This window comes from Podarcis muralis, chromosome 2 (assembly GCF_964188315.1).
Source record: "Podarcis muralis chromosome 2, rPodMur119.hap1.1, whole genome shotgun sequence".
Lineage (NCBI taxonomy): Eukaryota > Metazoa > Chordata > Lepidosauria > Squamata > Lacertidae > Podarcis > Podarcis muralis.
In genome coordinates this window covers 125340644-125353659 of record NC_135656.1, presented here as the reverse complement: position 1 = coordinate 125353659, position 13016 = coordinate 125340644, and the positions used below count along the sequence as shown (strand labels likewise).

The following is a 13016-nucleotide window of genomic DNA, read 5'->3' as shown; positions in this document are numbered from 1 at the left end:
TTTAAGCAGAGCTAGAATATCCAGAAGCCCTTGGCCACCCAGGGCAAAGGAGGAAGAACAGTGAGAGAGGCCTGGACAGGGAATCTCCACTAAGATAAGCCAGTGTCAGGAGGCAGGTGCGAGACCCGGCGGCATATAATTATTCTAAATCATAATTGGGGTGGGTGTCTCAATCTGGGCATCCCAGCGGTCAGGCTCCAGCTGCTTTCCTTCTGCATCTCCAGCTCTCTCCATTCAAGAATGCAAGGCTGAGAGATGGAGGTCCAGACACCCCAAGAACATTCTCCAACTGAGCACTCCTTCAGCCGACCACAAGCACCAAGCCTTGTCACTAGACTTCCATATGGGTCTCCCAAAATGGTCACTATGGACGTCCTGAGGCCAAAGGGACTGTGCAGGGAATTAATAAAGATCTAGAGGTCAAAGGGGACAAAATGTGGCCCAAGGGGTGGAGGATTATAGTGCAGCGGATGAAGAACATCATGATGAACTTAGGACCCTGAGGAATATTGGCCAGGTTCATGGAACATAGAGCAACTCCCTTTCCTGTGAGAAACCACTTTTTATAAAACGTAAACAGCACAGTTCAACCGTATTCTAAGATAATGCTGCTTCATTAACAATAATTAAGGGTTATAAAAGGCTGATGATGCATGACCATTATTTTACATTATTTCATTTGCTTTTCCTAAAAATTTGGAATATATGGAGGACAGGAGAGATTGTACAAGATGTTAAAATAAGAGCAGGTGCTAACTGTAATAGTACTTTGTTCTCTTCCTAGAAAACAAATAGGATTTTCTCCCGACCCCACCCCATCGAAAGAAGACAATGGAGAAGGCAATCAGAATTCTGGTGGGCCATGTCCAATGGGAATAACGAAGAAACCATTTAAATACTTGGAGTGTGAAAACATAAACAATTTGAAAGTATGGAGTGTGGAAGAAGCTTCAGTAAGAGTAGAAACCTTAGAATTCATCTACGGACTCACACAGGGGAGAAACCATTTAATTGCATGGAGTGTGGAAAGAGCTTCACTACTAGCGGAAGCCTTAGAATTCATTTACGGACTCACACGGGGGAGAAACCATTTAATTGCATGGAGTGTGGAAAGAGCTTCACTACTAGCGGAAGCCTTAGAATTCATCTACGGACTCACACGGGGGAGAAACCATTTAAATGCATAGAGTGTGGAAAGAGCTTCAGTAAGAGTGGACACCTTAGAATTCATCAACGGAGTCACACGGGGGAGAAACCATTTAATTGCATGGAGTGTGGAAAGAGCTTCAGTCAGAGTGGACACCTTAAAATTCATCAACGGACTCACACAGGGGAGAAGCCATTTAAATGTATGGCGTGTGGAAAGAGCTTCAGTAAGAGTGGACACCTTAGAATTCATCAACGGAGTCACACGGGGGAGAAACCATTTAAATGCATGGAATGTGGAAAGAGCTTCACTGAGAGTGGAAAACTTAGAATTCATCAACGGACTCACACTTGGGAGAAACCATTTCAATGCATGGAGTGTGGAAAGAGCTTCCGTCAAAGTGGAAACCTTAGAATTCATCAACAGAGTCACACAGGGGAGAAACCATTTAAATGCATGGAATGTGGAAAGAGCTTCACTGAGAGTGGAAAACTTAGAATTCATCAACGGACTCACACTTGGGAGAAACCATTTCAATGCATGGAGTGTGGAAAGAGCTTCAGTCAAAGTGGAAACCTTAGAATTCATCAACGGACTCACACAGGGGAGAAACCATTTAATTGCATGGAGTGTGGAAGGAGCTTCACTGACAGTGGAGGACTAAAACTACATGAACGGACTCACACGGGGGAGAAACCATTTCAGTGCATGGAGTGTGGAAAGACCTTCAGTCAAAGTGGAAAACTTAGAATTCATCAACGGAGTCACACGGGGGAGAAACCATTTCAATGCATGGAATGTGGAAAGAGCTTCACGGAGAGTGGACACCTTAGAATTCATCAACGGAGTCACACGGGGGAGAAACCATTTCAATGCATGGAGTGTGGAAAGAGCTTCACTGGCAGTGGAGGACTAAAACTACATGAACGGACTCACACGGGGGAGAAACCATTTAAATGCATGGAGTGTGGAAAGAGCTTCAGTCAAAGTGGAAACCTTAGAATTCATCAACGGAGTCACACGGGGGAGAAACCATTTAAGTGCATGGAATGTGGAAAGAGCTTCACTACTAATGGAAACCTTAGAATTCATCAACAGAGTCACACAGGGGAGAAACCATTTCATAGAATGATAGAATCATAGAGTTGGAATAGACCACAAGGGCCATTGAGTCCAACCCCCTGCCAAGCAGGAAACACCATCAGAGCACTCCTGACATATGGTTGTCAAGCCTCTGCTTAAAGACCTCCAAAGAAGGAGACTCCACCACACTCCTTGGCAGCAAATTCCACTGTCGAACAGCTCTTACTGTCAGGAAGTTCTTCCTAATGTTTAGGTGGAATCTTCTTTCTTGTAGTTTGGATCATGTCTGTTTGGCTCATGTCAAGTTTGTGGTCAACCAAGACTCCTAGATCCTTTTCACATGTACTGCTCTCAAGCCAGGTGTCCCCCATCTTGTATTTGTGCCTCTCATTTTTTTTGCCCAAGTGCAATACTTTACATTTCTCCCTGTTAAAGTTCATCTTGTTTGTTTTGGCCCAGTTCTCTAATCTGTCAAGGTCGTTTTGAAGTGTGCTCCTGTCCTCTGGGGTGTTAGCCACCCCTCCCAGTTTGGTGTCATCTGCAAATTTGATCAGGATGCCCTTGAGTCCATCATCCAAGTCGTTGATCAAGATGTTGAATAAGACCGGGCCCAAGACAGAACCCTGTGGCACCCCACTAGTCACTCTTCTCCAGGGTGAAGAGGAACCATTGATGAGCACCCTTTGGGTTCGGTCAGTCAGCCAGTTACAAATCCACTGAGTGGTAGCATAGTCAAGACCGCATTTTACCAGCTTCTTTACAATAATATCATGGGGCACCTTGTCGAATGCCTTGCTGAAATCAAGGTAGGCTACATCCACTGCGTTCCCTTCATCTACCAGGCTTGTAATTCTGTCAAAAAACGAGATCAGGTTAGTCTGACATGACTTATTTTTCAGAAATCCATGCTGACTATTGGTGATCACAGCATTCCTTTCATGCTCCCCAGTGCTGATTTTATGTTTGATATATTTCACACGCCTGTCTGAGTGGAGCGTGAGAAAGGAAGACTGTCTTATCTCTCTTCCGGTGTGAGACTGTGAAACTGCTGTCACTTTTATGTCGTTCTGTTTTGTTCTTAGAGCTGATGAGAACGGATGCCATTATGCATATGTATGTAAATATTATGTAAATGAATAGTAGTTTAGAACGACGATGCTTCTTTCTTTTGCTGAGTTAAGCCAGAAGGCTAGTGTGCATCAATCAAGTTGGTTTATGTCACTGGAGCGCCCTGGAGAAGAAGGGGATGCCTTTTCCAGAGCTATGCTCACCGGAGGACGCTCGGAGATCTGGGGGGGGGGGCTGCAGGTAGCCCAGAGCGTTTTCCAACAAAGGCTTCCCTTCACCCACCTTCCAATCCGGTTATGACGATAGTCCTCTCCAGATCGAGACCCTCGCACTCAGTGGCTGATTCAATCAGCAGGTTATCTTGTCTCCTTCTTCCAGAGCATGTCTCCTTTTAAAGTCCAAATTCATATCTATCTTAAAAAACAGAAGAACTGCCGCTCATGGTGACTACGTTGGAGAGTTACCGATAAGTGCAGTGCCATGCACTCAGCGTCCCCTGCCCCGCATCTTAGAAGCAAGTGACAGGTATTGGACGATCTGCGAGTGAGAACTCACCCCCTCGACCCGGGGGGGGGGGGGCTTCCAAGGATAATAACTCTCCAATCCTCCTTAATTATCTGCATGTCCACTATCATGGGATCTGCTGTTTGCCATGGCAGCTACAGACTGGAAGTGCTATTGTTTATATTTTACAAATAAATTGTGTCGCAACACCTCATTCTTAGCTATGTGAAGAGGGAAGTGTTCGTATAAAACATTATCTCGGGGGGTGTTATGTAGTGTAGTTTCACCCTGGGCCAACAGGGGGATACTGTATATAGTTTTCACTCAGGTCTGTAGATAGTTTTCACTCAGGTCCGCGGCAGTTATTTTAGGCGGGAACTCTGGGCTGTTGTGGTTACAATGTGACAGCCGGCTGCCTATAAATACAGGCCGGCTGAGCTGTTCACTGTCAGTTCTATTCCAGCTTACCATAATAAAGAGCTACTTGAAGAGATCGCTGTGCCGGCTGCTATGTCAACCCACGACTTAACACTGGCGACGAAGGTGGGATGGATGGACATCAGAGCACAGCCAGATGCGGCCAGCCTCTGAACTGAGCTGAATCACTGAGCTGAATCACAGAGCGAAATCACTGAGCGAAATCACTGGGCAGAACCAGTTCAGAGCTGACTGTTCTGGCTAGAGCACTGTGTTCCATCCATCGCCCTTCACGCCGGCATCGGAATCATGGCTTCACTTGTGCCTCTACCGCCGTTTGCGCCAGCCTCTGAATCATGGGACTCCTACCTCGCTCGGTTCGACTGCTACCTCCAAGCCAACGAACTGACAGCAGTATCACAGGATCGGAAGCGGGGCCTATTCCTCAGCCTCTGTGGGCCTGAGGTGTTTGAGACGGCCCGAGCGTTGGTTGCGCCTGAAGCAGTCCAGGCATCACCATGGGACACGATCCAAGAGAAGCTCCGCAACCACTACGCACCAAAGCCGTCCAAGATTGCTGCCCGCCATGCGTTCTACCACAGGAACCAGGCAGAGGGGGAGTCAATCAACAACTACACCACCGCCCTGCGACAGGCTGCAATGCACTGTGAGTTCCGAGACTTAGACGATGCCCTGATGGATCGAATCGTCTGCGGGGTCCGGGACATCCATCTGCAACGGCGTCTCCTAGCCAAGCCAGACCTCACGCTACAGAAAGCCATTGAGGAGGCTGTGGCCTCAGAAGCTGCTGAACGCTCCGCTCAGGAGATCCGCAAGTCCAGCAGCCTGCGTCTTGCTAGGGAGCCCGTTCCGGTGCATCATGAAGAGGCCAGCAGTGAGGAGGCATCCTCCAGTGAAGACGATGATGTGCACCAGACAAAGCGGGAGCGCAGGAAGTTCCAACAGAAGTCCAAGGGCCAACCGGAATGTGCTGGCTGCGGAGGCAACCATTCCCGTGCCAAGTGTCGATTCAGAGACGCCATCTGTAGGAGGTGTTCCAGAAGGGGCCACATCGCTAAGGTCTGCCGATCGGCTCCGTCTGACACCCCCCCTTCATCGACTCGCAAGTCCAAGTCTTCACTCCAGTCTGCCAAGGAAAGTTGTTTCGCTCTCACCAACTGCCGCTGCCCGTCTGGAACCACGATTGGCCAAACCGACTCGCCTACGAGATGCAAGCTGAACGTCACGGTGCTCATTGAAGGAGCTCCATGTGACATGGAGATCGACACCGGGTCTGCCCTGTCCATCGTGTCATGGAGCACCATCAAAAGACTGGTACCCAGAGTGTCCAAAAGGCAACTCGACTCTCACCGCGTACACCTGAGAGACTACCAGGGAAACGACGTTCCCGTGGTAGGCGTTGGCCGGTTCCGGATCGCCTTCAAGGATTTTTCGGGCCTGCTCCGGTTGGTGGTGGTCGAAGGTCAGCGGCCAAGCCTCCTAGGGCTAGACTGGTTTGATGCCCTCGGCCTGGAAGTCACCGGCATCAACTGCATCTCTAACACAGAGACTGAGGGTCTGGTCAAAGACTTTGCCGAGGTTTTTGACGGCACCTTGGGCCAATATACAGGTACGCCCATCTCCTTTAGCCTGGATCCACAAGTCGCCCCCATCAAGCTAAAGCCACGCCGGGTTCCCTTTGCTCTCAAGGCTAAGGTGGACGAACAACTGGACAAACTGATCGCCCAAGGAGTTTTGGAGCCGGTTGACCACGCAAAGTGGGAAACCCCCATCGTCACGCCTGTCAAGCCAGATGGGTCGGTGAGAATCTGCGCTGACTACAAGTGCACGATCAACAAGGCACTTCAGCAGCACGCTTATCCGGTTCCTGTTGTCCAACACCTGCTGCATTCCCTGGGTGAGGGTAAGGTCTTCGCTAAGCTGGACCTTGCCCAAGCCTATCAACAACTGCCAGTCGATGATGCCACTGCTGAAGCCCAGACGATCGTCACCCACCGGGGGGCATTCCGTTGCCGCCGGTTGCAGTTCGGGGTGAGTGTGGCTCCTGGCATCTTCCAAGGCCTTATGGAGCGTCTCCTGCAAGGGCTTCCGGGCGTGGTACCATATTTTGATGACGTCTTGGTGTCTGCAGACTCACACCAGCAGCTGTTCGAGCGCCTCCGTGCCGTGCTGACCAGGTTCCAGGAGGCCGGGCTCAAGGTAAAAAGGGAGAAGTGCCAGATCGCCGTTCCACAGGTAGAGTTCCTGGGCTATCTTATCGATGCCTCCGGTCTTCATCCAACCACATCCAAGATCCGCGCTATCCAGCAGGCCCCCACTCCAAAGAACAAAACGGAGTTGCAGGCGTTCCTGGGGCTGCTGAACTTTTATAACATGTTCCTGCCCCACAAAGCCACAGTGGCTGAGCCTCTTCACCGACTCCTTAGCACTAAGACGCCTTGGGCCTGGGGTCATCGGGAGACGGCGGCCTTCAACGCGGTCAAGGCTCTCCTTTCTTCGGACAGTGTGCTGGTACAGTACAGTGAATCCAGGCCGCTGGTCCTTGCCTGCGACGCCTCACCTTTTGGCATCGGGGCTGTCCTTAGTCACCGTTTTCCAGATGGAAGAGAAGCACCGCTCGCCTACTTTTCCAGGACACTATCTCCGACGGAACGGAATTACAGCCAGCTCGACAAGGAGGCATTGGCACTTGTGGCTGGAGTGAAGAGGTTTCATGAATACCTCTATGGCAGGACTTTTGACCTCATCACTGACCACAAGCCACTCCTGGGCCTCCTCGCCGGTGATCGTCCAACTCCACCGGTCCTCTCACCACGCATGCTGCGATGGACTGTTTTCCTGGCTGCCTACCACTACCGGCTCATCCACCGCCCGGGGAAATCGATGGGCCATGCCGACGCCCTCAGCCGTTGCCCTCTTCCAGCATTTGTGGAAGACCCGGCTCCAGCTTCATCGCTCCTTCTGATTGAGGATCTTCCGGCAGCGCCTGTGTCGGCTGCCACTGTGGCCTCCGCATCTGCCCAGGATCGCACCATCAGCCGGGTGCTCAACTGGGTGTGGAGGGGGTGGCCACAAGGGCCCTTTGCATCGGAGTTCCAGCCCTTCGCAACCAGACAACATGAACTCTCAGCTCATCGCGGCTGTCTGCTGTGGGGAGACCGCGTCGTGATTCCCCAGGGACTCCGTCAGCGCGTCCTGGAGGCTCTGCACGTTGGCCACCCGGGAATTGTCAAAATGAAGGCGTTGGCTCGGTGTTACGTCTGGTGGCCTAATATGGACGATGCCATCACTGCCTGGGTGTCCGCCTGTCAAGCGTGCCAGGAGTCGAGGCCTGCACCACCGGCAGCTAAGGGATACACGTGGGAGACGCCAAAGACACCCTGGTCGAGGGTGCACATCGATCTGGCTGGCCCCTTTCACGGCCGGACCTTTATGGTAGTGGTGGACGCCTATTCCAAATGGCTGGAGGTCGCCCTGATGCCCTCCACCACTACCGAAGCTGTCATCCGGGTGCTGCGAGGCCTGTTTGCAACGCATGGGTGTCCTGATGTCCTTGTCTCTGACAACGGACCGCAGTTCACATCAGGCACGTTTGAGCGGTATCTTTTGGGACTGGGCATCCGCCATGCCCTAACGGCACCCTTTCATCCATCCAGCAACGGGCAAGCGGAAAGAATGGTGCGCTCGACAAAAGAGGCACTGGCGCGCCTGGACCGGGGAGACTGGCATGAGCGGGTCGCCGAATACTTGTTCGCGCAACACATCACCCCTCATGCGGCCACAGGGAGGAGTCCTGCGGAACTGCTTATGGGCCGCCGCCTCAGGTCACCGCTCGACCGGCTACACCCAGACTTTGCCGTGGCTGAACCCCCAGGCTGTGCCAACGCACCACGGTCATTTGTCCCAGGAAACCAGGTCTTTGCCCGGAACTATGTGGGGGACATCCCTTGGGTGCCAGCCACAGTAGTGGGAGTCACTGGACCTCGCTCGTACCAGGTGGCACTCGAAGACGGGCGCTTGTGGCGACGGCACATAGACCAACTTAGGCGCAGGGTTGGGGACTTGGACACTACCGAGGTGCCCCCAACTGCGCTTGCGGCTCCAGAAGAGACACGTACAGATGGCGAGGCTCCACCTACACCTCCCTCGCAAACTGCCAGCGTGGAGCCGAACCAAGCCGTCTCAGAACAGACTCAGACCACTCCACTTGCGGAGGCTCCACTCACAGCAGCGGATCCAGGGGAGTTGGTTCCAACGCCACCTAGGGTCGCACCACAGCCTCAGCGAGAACTGTGTGGCCCTCCGGACTTGGCTACCAGTCCCCGGCGGTCTGGCAGAGTTTCCAAGCGCCCAACTCATTTAAAGGACTATGTTGTTGGACAGGTATCACTGTTGGTCTAAGTATGGGAAATGTAACCGATATGCTTTTGTGCCTAATTGAACCATTACGCGTAGTGCTGTATATAAGGAAACCATTACGATTGTAACTAACGCCTTATCTCGGTGGGGAGGGGTGTTATGTAGTGTAGTTTCACCCTGGGCCAACAGGGGGATACTGTATATAGTTTTCACTCAGGTCTGTAGATAGTTTTCACTCAGGTCCGCGGCAGTTATTTTAGGCGGGAACTCTGGGCTGTTGTGGTTACAATGTGACAGCCGGCTGCCTATAAATACAGGCCGGCTGAGCTGTTCACTGTCAGTTCTATTCCAGCTTACCATAATAAAGAGCTACTTGAAGAGATCGCTGTGCCGGCTGCTATGTCAACCCACGACTTAACAGGGGGGGGGCAGATCTGTTTAGCGGCATAACCAGGAAGGACTGGCCTCCTAGCTGCAAATCTTGCATGAGGAGGGAATGTGGCAGAGCAGAGAGTGGGCAGTGCCAGAGAGACCTCGATGCAATGGGGAGGTGGCCTAAGTGTGTTAAATGCTTCACTGGAAGCTCACATCACATTATCCCCAAGATAACACACTTAGGGGAGAAACCCTGTGGATGTCTATAGTGTGCAGGTCCCAGACTTAAGGGTCAACTTTCTACAAATCCTCAAGCTGCCTGGAGGCAGGAGCCACCTCTGAGCATTGAGGCAGCCAAGAGGAAGCTTCCTTTGAAGGTCATAGGGCAGGGGTCTGCAACCTTTAAGACAAAAAGAGCCACTTGGACCCGTTTCTGAAGGAAAAAAACCTGGGAGCCGCAAAACCATTGCGACATTTAAAACAAATATAACACTGCATATATTGTTTCTTACCTTAATGTCTGATCTGACAGTGGGCGGGAAGGTGACGTCGGGACGGTGCGTGACTAACGCACGCACCGCCCCTATGCGACGTCACAGCCAGTACAGCGCCCACCACAGTGGGGAGTGTCGGGGCGCACAATTTGCCTCCTCCCCTCGCTAGTATCTGCCCCGGAGCCACAGCAAAGGTGTAAAAGAGCCACATGCGGCTCCGGAGCCGCGGGTTGCAGACCCCTGTCATAGGGGCACGTGGACCTGGCGTGACCAGTTTTCAGGGCTCTTTCCAGGAACGGCTGAACCCATCCTTCACTAGTGAGGCCTGGTGTGCTCTCAAAGGGGTGGGGAAGGGAGGGAGAGGCCCAAAGTCTCTGCCTCCTCCACACCCCCTGGGGTTTAGCCTGTATCTGGACTGCACCACTTCAGCCTGCAAGGAAGACCCTCTTTTCTGGGACACATGGATTCCACCACTTGGGGAAGCAGACCAAGTCAGGGGGGAGGAGATGTCCAGCCAGGACCCTCCTCCCTTGGGAGAAGGAGTGCACTGGGGAGCAGTCCATCCTGCCAGCTGCCTCCCCTGCAGTCTGAGGTGGGACAGATACTGCCCAGCCATAGATCCACCACTCGGGAGGACGAGGACCGAGAATTTGGGTGCAACTTGCGCTATTGATACTCCCCTGAGATTTCCTGTAACAGGAATAGCATCTCCGCTGGGGCATGTCCTTAAATAACAGAATGAGTAACAAAATGAACTTCAACAGGGACAAATGTCAGGTCCTGCACTTAGGCAGGAAGACCCACCTGCACAAATAGAGGATGGAGGACACCTGGCTGACTAGCAGTACATGTGAGAAGGATCCTGGGGTCTCGGTGGACCACTAGCTTAACCTGAGTCCACAGGGTGATGCAGCAACAAAGAAAGATAACTATTCTAGGCTGTAGGGTAGGACTCGAACCCATGGCTTCAAGTTGCAAGAAAGGCGATTCTGACTAAACCTTTGCCAGCAAGAGCTGTTTGGCAGGGGAAGAGACTCCCAGGAGAGGGGCTGATGCTCTGGCTCTGTCTTCAAAGGGGGAGAGGAAGGGGGGAGCCCTGGATCTGGAGAGGAGGGGCGGCGGAAGAGCTCTTTGCTACGAAGGGGGAAAACCTTTGCATTTCAATCTTGCCTTTGAACCAAAGCTGTCCTGCGAGCAGCTCACACAAAATCAGCGGATATATATATATATGTCAGAGCTGCCCTAGGTCCCAGCTCACAAAGGACCAACGCCAGGCTGTTGTTATATGAAATAGTCTTTATTTAAGCTCTGCTTCGCTTTTACATTCTTGGCGTGCAACTCTACGTCTCTGATTCTAGACCGCCGAAGCTCCGTCTGAGTCTCCTTCCCCCAGGCACCAGTTTAAGACCCTAGCCTTGCTCCACCTTTTCCTTTGCTCCTTTCTCCTCTGGGTCCGCCTGCCCGCTGGGGTCTTGCCCCTCCTAGATTCTTCTGACGCTGAGTCCTCCGAGTCTTCCCCCTCCCTCCGGCGGGCTTTAGGACCTGGTTCCCAATCCGGGCTTTCTGCTGTCCCGCGCGCCTGTACATTTGAACTTTGCGCGCGCGCCCAGCCTGCCACCTTCCTTCTGACCGTTACACTGCTCCTGTCGCTGCTTCCCTCTTCGGGGACGCTAGCTGGGCCTGACTCCTCCTCCCTGCTTCCCGGAGGAGACGCTGACTCTGACCTATGGGGTTCTTCCCCCCCACTGCGCTCTGGTGGGGAACCTGGCCCTGATTTCCAGCTACTGCTTTGGGAATCTCCGCTGGCCCCTTGCTCCTGGTGTGTCCCCCCTGGGGCCCCCCTTGCCCTGGCCATTGGCGCTCCCTTCTGGGAATCTTCCGATTCACTGGAGAGGCTCATGGAATCTCTCGGGTCACTGTCATTCTGCCCTCCGCTGCCTTCAGATTCCTCCCCCTCGCTCTCCATTTCCTCTCTCCCCTGTGGCTCAGTCCCTGAGCCCCTGACAATATATATATACATATATATATATATATGCAGGTTTTGGTGTCCTCGGGTGTCTTCCCGTGTAAAAGTTGGGGTGTCTAGGCGACGTTTCGACGAGGTCTCACTCGTCATCTTCAGGCTGGTGCTTTCGGCTTCTTGTTACTGGAACAGAGCAGGATCTCAGTGTTTGAGTTCCTATAAATACTGTTGAGGAGGTGTGGCCTCTAATGTTCTGGGCAGAGAGGAAGTTCCCAGGCTAGTGTGCCTTTTCTTCTTTTGTTTCTTAATTACTTGAGGGATATCTTGAGTGATTTCTTGAGTTGTATCCTGAGTACCACTTAGGTGGGTCATTAGGTGTGGATTAGTTGCTAAAGCCTTTGTGTCTTGACCTCTTGAACTTTGTGAAGAGTTTTTCTGAGAAGATGGTTGTACTGCATTTTGTTGTGCTCTGGCTTGGCTTCGTGTATAGGGGCGAGCTGTGGTTTTGTGGTCTGTGCCAGCCAGATCTGTGTAGGGATTGCAGGGGGGTGCAGCATCCGGAGGTGCCACAAAACCACAGCTCGCCCCTATACACGAAGCCAAGCCAGAGCACAACAAAATGCAGTACAACCATCTTCTCAGAAAAACTCTTCACAAAGTTCAAGAGGTCAAGACACAAAGGCTTTAGCAACTAATCCACACCTAATGACCCACCTAAGTGGTACTCAGGATACAACTCAAGAAATCACTCAAGATATCCCTCAAGTAATTAAGAAACAAAAGAAGAAAAGGCACACTAGCCTGGGAACTTCCTCTCTGCCCAGAACATTAGAGGCCACACCTCCTCAACAGTATTTATAGGAACTCAAACACTGAGATCCTGCTCTGTTCCAGTAACAAGAAGCCGAAAGCACCAGCCTGAAGATGACGAGTGAGACCTCGTCGAAACGTCGCCTAGACACCCCAACTTTTACACGGGAAGACACCCGAGGACACCAAAACCTGCATTCCTGTACCCGTGAAAATCTACGAAAGCATATATATATATATATATATATATGCAGGTTTTGGTGTCCTCGGGTGTCTTCCCGTGTAAAAGTTGGGGTGTCTAGGCGACGTTTCGACGAGGTCTCACTCGTCATCTTCAGGCTGGTGCTTTCGGCTTCTTGTTACTGGAACAGAGCAGGATCTCAGTGTTTGAGTTCCTATAAATACTGTTGAGGAGGTGTGGCCTCTAATGTTCTTGGGCAGAGAGGAAGTTCCCAGGCTAGTGTGCCTTTTCTTCTTTTGTTTCTTAATTACTTGAGGGATATCTTGAGTGATTTCTTGAGTTGTATCCTGAGTACCACTTAGGTGGGTCATTAGGTGTGGATTAGTTGCTAAAGCCTTTGTGTCTTGACCTCTTGAACTTTGTGAAGAGTTTTTCTGGGAAGATGGTTGTACTGCATTTTGTTGTGCTCTGGCTTGGCTTCGTGTATAGGGGCGAGCTGTGGTTTTGTGGTCTGTGCCAGCCAGATCTGTGTAGGGATTGCAGGGGGGTGCAGCATCCGGAGGTGCCACCATGGTTTGGCTACTGGATGGTATC

General features: G+C 51.8%; 2 protein-coding genes across 2 annotated transcripts in view; both read left to right on the top strand.

Annotated features, from left to right (window-relative positions):
* Positions 1-13016, top strand: part of LOC144326624 (uncharacterized) — a 297359-nt gene that overhangs the window by 247712 nt on the left and 36631 nt on the right. The window lies entirely within an intron of this gene.
* Positions 1-13016, top strand: part of LOC114592610 (uncharacterized) — a 36540-nt gene that overhangs the window by 8876 nt on the left and 14648 nt on the right. Inside the window, exon 2 of the mRNA XM_077923450.1 lies at positions 785-2237. Coding sequence (XP_077779576.1) covers positions 932-2237 — 1306 coding nt within the window. The 5' untranslated portion in view covers positions 785-931. The remainder of the gene's footprint in view (positions 1-784; positions 2238-13016) is intronic.